Here is a 7,514-nt window from a genome sequence, read left to right on the forward strand (position 1 = left end):
GTAACCTGTAATATTTTATTAACACACTAAAAAGTCTCGGCGTGTTTTTCGGATGTATTGGCTGAAAACTTTGAATTTATTGCAGGTCGTTTTTACAAATAAGCAGCCTGACCTCAGCAACCTTTAAATCAGACGTGGTCAAAAGGATCATTGTGAAAGCCTGCAGTGTTAACTCTTGTAAACATTCCAACATGGACTTGGGGTCAAATTCCACGTTAACATTTTTCCAGTGGCTCTCTGTGCTCAGCACTTCTACTTTGGCTAATAGAGAAGGAGACGTAAGTAAATATTTTATTTACTTTTATCGCACTGTTCCAATCATAAAACAGACTTTGAATACGCAGTGATTGTAATTATCCTTCTGCTCAACATGTTTTTGTGAAAGTTGGATTGAAGGAATGATAATGTTAAAAAAAACATGTTTTAAAGCATTTAAATGTGAATTAAAACTGTACATTTAGTGTTTTAATAAAATATGGTTAATAAGGACGTTTTACTTTTGATCATTACTGTTTTAATTAATGTTTTAAATTAACATTTTACTGTTTTATTGGATTGAGTTACACTTTAGAATTCATTTTAGTACTTGTACTGTTTTATTATTTATCATTTCTTATTTTAATGTTGTCTTATTGTATCCCTGTTTTGGTTCTTTCTGGAGATGTTCCTGTTTAAATTTGTTTACTTGAAAAACTCTTTATATAATTTTTTATATGACAAAATTTGTCATGGACAGGGAGCAACTAAAACCTAGACTGGGAAAAACTAATGAACAAACCTGAAAACATAAGGACATGGAGAATAGCGAGCAGAGAGCCGCGGAGGTTTACCAAATTACACAGACGAGCTGACAACAAACAAATAGACAGGCACACACTATAAATACACACAAGGTAACGAGGGAATGACACGCCAAAGGGGAACACAGCTGAACCTAATTAGACACAACGAGACACAGACCTTCAAAGTAAAACAGGAAATTCACAAACTGTTCAACACAAACTCGGGGACACAAACAGAGCACAGGGGGGGGGGGAGAACACATTTAGGAATAATAAAACACTAAAAATACAAGAACTAAACGCTAAGAACTAATACAAAATCAGGAGAAACTAGAAAATAATAACAATAAACTCAAAACGCTGGGTCAGCGACCCAGAACCGTGACAAAATTAACAAAAACATTTCCATAGAAGTTTTATTTCTTCTCTTTGTATATATTTTCTGTTTACTTGTAAACCCATCTGTTAGTGAGAGCCACTACAGTCACAATAAGAGGATATTCTCACCTGCAGTAATTCATATTTAGCAGTTCAGCTCTGTTCAGGGACCTAAATCATTAATGCTATCATCTGATGTAAGTTTAGGATGTGGCAGTAAGATCATCTGATCTCCCAGAATTCAGTTTAAACTTGAATCCATGCCTTCCTTAAACTAATATTTGTTTGATTAATGTGTCCGCTGGCTTCAAATCAACTTGATAAAACTTTTTTTGTAATCGTGGGTGCAGCTTTCATCTTGTTTCAAACGTCCGTGAGACTCATTGGTTCTGAACTTTGACCTGACTTTTTCTTTGTCTTTTTTTGTTTTAGTTTTGAATTCTGAACCAAGATTACAAAAGATTACAAGATTACACAACACCCAGTGATGAAACAGCACTTCTTGTTTTTCACTGCCATGCCTCAGCCAGAGATATATGTTAAAATCATATGAATGTCTGAGTGTCTTTTGAATGACAAAATTGTTCACGTGCACAGGAATCAGGCAAATGCACATGTCCTGAATCAATTTACTTGTGTTTATATAGTGCCAATCTCCAGATTCCAGATGCTTTATTTTGAAAGGCTGCGAACACTACTCAGTGATAGTGGGGAGGAAGAACGGCCCACTATTTAACAGGACAAAACTGTCAGAAAAACCACCCGTTTTTCATCTGTAGAAAATCAGATTGAACGTGTAGAAGTGGATTAAACTAACAGCATGAGTAATACAGTGTATCACACAGGGATCTTTTGCTGTAGATTTCACCATATCTCTCTTCCCCTCACTCCTTCCCCCTCCTCTGCCCTTTGTTCTGAACCTTTTCAGAGCAAATTACCTCACTGAGCTGAAGACTAAGATCGTCCCGCCTCCCCCGAGAAAAACACATTTCCTCTTCTCCACTTCTAGAATTAGTGTCTCAATTTCACATCATAAATAGCGCTTAAATGAAGTTGTTACTTTAATTATATACCTATGTCCACCTGAAAGCAAAAATGTGACGATGGTAGAGAGAAAGAACTCCCATATAACAGGAAGAGGCCAACACCAGGGAGGGGCAGCCATGTGCTGCATACAAAGAAAGAAGGACGCAAACTTCAGGAGCGTGAACGCAAAAGTTAATGACATTTAGTGAAAGTGTACAAATCCATGACGAGTATAAAGAGGGTAATAGAGGAAAATGTGCACTGCACCATGGGAAGTCTTACAGTAGTCTGAGCCTATATCAGGATAATAACACTGAGCCCAAACTCGACCTCTGTCAAAAAGTGAAGATTTAAGGCCGATTTAAATCCTGTCCTGAATCAAAACTGAGAGCTGGTTCCACAGGAGGAGGGCCCGAGGAAGAACCACAGTGTGAGAGTGAAGCACTCTACTGTCATATGAAGTATTTAAGCTATGATGTGGCCTGATTGTAGAACTTTGTGTGAAAGATGAAGCATTTTAATTAAGTTCTGAATTTAATCGACATCCAGTGAAAAGAAGCTAATATCAGACAAATACAATCTCTCCACAGTGAAACTCACTGTGGACTTTCAGGGTTGAGTTAAAGTTTTAGGGTTAGAGCAGAAATAACAAATAATATTTGCTTGTTTTTTTAAGCATCACCTGTTTCCTGATTATTTTTTTGTGTGTGCAAATTAAAGAAGGCAGAATTCCACAATGGCTGAGATAAAAACTCACACAGCTTTACAAATAAGATGTAAATGATGTTTATGAAATTGTACGCCTGTGTATATACACACAGTGTCAGTCGTTGATCTTCACTTTTGTATGTGCCAGATTTCTGTTCCTTGAGGTTTTCACAGGCACTATTCTCTTTCTAAGTGTTTTTGATGGCAATATAAAGATTAATATCCACTATTTGTGATTTTCTATAATTCCTTCACTACCATTCTTTACTAGAAAGAAAAAGGAACAAGATTTAGATTGTCTCCATGCTCAGAATTGACTCAAATCATTCATTCATGTTGTCATTAAAGGACAAGAAAGCACTTTGACTTTTTGACTTATGATCAGCTTTCATTTCTCATTTTCATGTCAACATTCCCAGCAACTGAAGTTTCTCATCACTTTCTTTTCTCTCATTTGTAGTATGTCTCCACCATGCCAACACCCGGCTGTGCACTCAGTCCCACACCACACCCTGACCCGGCTGGCACGGGAGTGGCTGGCAGAGGACACGCCAAACTTTGATCCTGCAGGAGTGTGTGTGGGCTCACGGGAAGTGGAAGCAAGGTTGTTGTGTAAAACTCCACACAGCATCCTAGCTGGGTGTCCCTTCTTCACAGCAGTGTTCACTGAAGTGGGCTGCACAGTGGACTGGATTTATCAGGAAGGAACTGAGATCGGTAGGCATTGCATAGTTCCTTCCATAGCAGTAAAATACAAGAAAAGTTCTGTGAATTTGTGTTTGTGACCTTTGCAGTAGCAAAGAACTTCACATGAGTCAGATAGCAGATAATGAATGGAAATGTATCATGTATTCTATGGGCCTTCAGAAGCCAGTTTAACATCTAACAGAAAAGGTGTGAAACCACATAAAGCTAACTTGCTGCTGCCTCTATTGCCCCACTTGTTACTTTTAGAGACTTTCTGGCCTCTGAAGCTCTGATGATTCAATGGTTGAAGGTCTGAGGGAGAAAAAAACCCTGATAATGAGAAAGTCCCATTATCAGTTAAAAAGTATAAAGTTGACGTAGGTGTAGAAGACATGACTATTTACTGTCATGGGTGGGTGTGAAACATTCAGCACTATCGAGTGTGTTTGAGTTTTTTGGAGGGTTCTTTTTCTGCTCATTCCCAGCTCCATATTTTTTTTTTTTACTGGGCACCAGAGTAGCTTTGCATGATTCACAGTTCAAAATAATCCTTATTTGTTCTACACTGGGTCTTGGTGTGACCTCTCAGCTCATCCAGTCTGAAACAAGCTATCTAACCCATCCCCGCTTAAGACAACTTTTCTCTGATTGGCTGATGTTTAAACAGAAAGTTTGAACAGCAGGTGGGTGATGTTTCTGTGCTCATCTCCAGCCGTTTGATTGAAACACTGATATTAGATCGTTACTCTCTTTGACTTCAAAAGAACAAAGAGTTAAAAAAGATAGCTAAGGTTGAGTCACCAGCCTTCAGCTCACACAGATTAATTGTTCATACTCTGACATAATCATCATCTGAAAGTTTGGCCATGTTTAATATGAACAACAGTAAATATATAACAGAAAATAATTTAACTGAATAGAATAATAGTTTAATTGTCCCACAAGAGGAAATTTGGTTGTAACACATATACAAACAGAACAGGACACAGAACAGAAACACACACAATTTTTACATATTTACATCATGGAGAATAGTTACCAAAACAGAGTTCTGTACAGTTTTTATAATTGGAGTACAGATAAATGGCAAACCCAGGTTGTAGAGTGCAAACAGAGAGCTGTATCACATACACACTAAAATGTGGGCATACAGTATACCTGAAGCAAAATCCCAAAATATTTCCAAGTAACTAGAGAACTATCTTTGGTAGGAAAACAACAATGGAGCCAAAAGGCAAAACACAACACTAAAAGAAGATTAATAGCATAACGACATATCTGCTGAAAGTATAGGAACAGGAAATGACATCAACCACTCAACAGGGAACGAATAAAAGTTTTTTTTCCATAAAGTGAAAATTCAGTTTTCTTCTTGTAAATTACTCTCAAAGTAAATTACAGACTTTTATTCAGATCCGTTTTTATATTACCTGCTTTTATCCACAGGTGAAGATGCTGTCACCCTGACGGCTGTGGTGAGGGGCCCGGCAAACTCCCTCCTCCTCGGGGAACGACCGGCTCTTAACTGCCTGGCACGGGCATCGGGCATTGCCACCCGCTGCTCTCAGCTCCAGGCTATTGCAAAGGCACACGGCTGGCACGGGGAGGTGGCTGGCACGCGTAAGACTACTCCGGGCTTTCGTCTGGTGGAGAAATATGCCATGTTGGTTGGCGGCGTGTCCATGCACAGACAAGATTTGAGTGGGATGGTGATGTTAAAGGACAATCATGTGTGGGCATCGGGAAGTATCACAGAGGTGGGCATCAAAGATCAGTACATAAAATGTAAGTAATCTAAACTCCAGCATAAAGTTCAGCAGACTGAAAGTAATGTCTTTGATAACGTTGGATCCTGAATTTTGAAGACCTGATTCAAAAGCCTCAAAAACTATCAACAAGAGACAGCAGGGCTTCATGAAACGTCTATAGGCTGTATATAAAAGAGCCACCATGATATCACCCAGTGGTTTCTGGGACCTGAAGATTCAGGTTTGTTTGGGGTTATCTTTATTTTACTCTATTTGTTTATAAAATTGACAAAAATAAGAAAATGTAAAAAATAATAATCATGTTTTCAGTTTCAGACCATAAAACCAGGAAAGTGTTATCTGAGGTGATAAAATTATTATTTCTCAATAGACTTCTATACCGTCTGATTTATTTTTGCAACCAGAGTTCCTGCCCCTGCCAGCTTTAGAAAGAATGCATCCATCCAAAAGCTACTCCTATAGTTTTGAAAAGGTTTTGAGAATCAATATTTTCAATACTGCTGCACTGTTTCTAATGAAATATTTTGATTTTCTGTGCCCTCCTTGCTCCCCTTCCTCACATTCTTTGCCTGTCTTCACTGTAAGTATACAATGAAGGCAAAAACACCCCATAGATTTGTTTTGTAAATTTACAGTTACCTCAGGGAACTTTATATCAACAACAAACCTCAGACAGCCTGCACATTCAAAACCAAAAGCTTGAGGTAACGGTTTTGACTGTCAAAGGGGCATGTTTCTGTTTGCAACATCCAAACAGAAGCAGGATTACATGTAGACATGTTTTCTTTTGTTTTTGATGCCGTCTGTCATGTGTTGGCAGAGAGGGGACTCAATGCAGGAGACTGAAGCAGGCAAAAATACATGAGAAGGAAGGGTTTGGGTTTTTTTTTTTTTTTTGCTGTTACCGAAATTCAACAATAAATAAGCCCTGAAAGAGGAAGCAAAACAAGAATACATCACAAGAAGTGTGAGTAATAACAGAAGCAGAAGACTGAGGAAAAATGACGAAAGCAGCGACTGGCAGTATCAGTCTGCATACCTGTGTTTGCATTTTGTTTCTAAGGTGATATTTGAGAGGATGCTACGTCTAGGCAAAAGAAATATTCCTGAGTTGAATTTTTAGATTAATCTATGTAAAACTCTGTTCAGTTTTTATGGGATTTTAAGCCTTAACATAATTTTTTAACATAGTTTTACAAAAGTTGTGAAATTATTTTATTTTAAAACACTGGGATTCACAAGAGGTCATGAGATTACCGAAAGCAGTCATCCTCTTTGCACAGGAAAGCAAAGAGGAAGCTTGTCTGTTTTACTTTCCTTTATCTAGATTCTGTAGCTCAGGCCTCACAGCTCTCATCAGGTCAGCTGTGCTCACTAAAAAGCAGACAAACACAAACGCACAACCCCGTTTGCTCCCCAGGCGGTGAAAGCTGCCCGCTCGGTGTGCGGCTTCAGCAGTAAGATTGAGGTGGAGTGTCGCTCAGCAGAGGAGGGCAGGGAGGCAGCCAGAGCGGGAGCAGACGTCATCATGCTGGACAACTTTCAACCTCAGGTGGCGAATATTATAGAAACACAGACCCAGGGTGATTGTTGTTTTTGTTCCATGGTTACACTTCTCCTCTTTCACCTGCAGGAGCTCCGAGTCACAGCTCAGGCACTGAAGGAGGAGTTCTCTGCTCTTCTGATAGAAGCCAGTGGAGGAGTCACGCCAGAAAACGTAGCTCTGTATCTCTCCTCACATGTGGACATCGTTTCTCTGGGCTGCATAACGCAGGGCTGCCCAGTGGTGGACTTTTCACTCAAGGTTCAAAAGCCTGATGCTCGATTAAACAGGATGTTTAATCAACCGCAAATTGATTGATAAAAAAATCACCAATAAAACATTTCTAATAATATGCCAGACTGTGGAAAATGTGATTGTTGTGTTAACACATTAATACTTTCCAAGAAAGACTGCATTTAAAGTCGTCTGCGTTTGAGGCATCTTGTTTGCTTACTCTTTATTTCTCTGTGGTAAGGATCAGCGATGAGCCTAAAATTATGTTGCACTCTGCACAGTGTTGTAGGCCAAAGGAAAAGTCTTTCAGATCTCAAATACAATATGTCTGATTTTTTTTTTTTTTAATATTTCCTGTATTGCATTAATGCAATACAGGAAATATTA

General features: G+C 38.8%; 1 protein-coding gene across 1 annotated transcript; it reads left to right on the plus strand.

Moving 5' to 3' along the window:
- Positions 1 to 207: 207 nt before the first annotated feature.
- LOC146708499 (nicotinate-nucleotide pyrophosphorylase [carboxylating]-like) lies at positions 208 to 7,245 on the plus strand. Its single transcript, XM_085460425.1, has 5 exons — positions 208 to 278; positions 3,355 to 3,611; positions 5,028 to 5,338; positions 6,771 to 6,902; positions 6,984 to 7,245. The coding sequence occupies exons 2-5, from the start codon at positions 3,356 to 3,358 to the stop codon at positions 7,209 to 7,211; spliced, it is 927 nt and encodes a 308-aa protein (XP_085316551.1). The 5' UTR covers positions 208 to 278; position 3,355; the 3' UTR covers positions 7,212 to 7,245.
- The last annotated feature ends 269 nt before the right edge of the window (positions 7,246 to 7,514 follow it).

The sequence above is a fragment of the Copadichromis virginalis genome, linkage group LG6 (genome assembly GCF_057382275.1).
Source record: "Copadichromis virginalis isolate Kocher_CV1m ecotype Utaka linkage group LG6, C_Virginalis_male_GT1.1, whole genome shotgun sequence".
NCBI classification, from domain to species: domain Eukaryota; kingdom Metazoa; phylum Chordata; class Actinopteri; order Cichliformes; family Cichlidae; genus Copadichromis; species Copadichromis virginalis.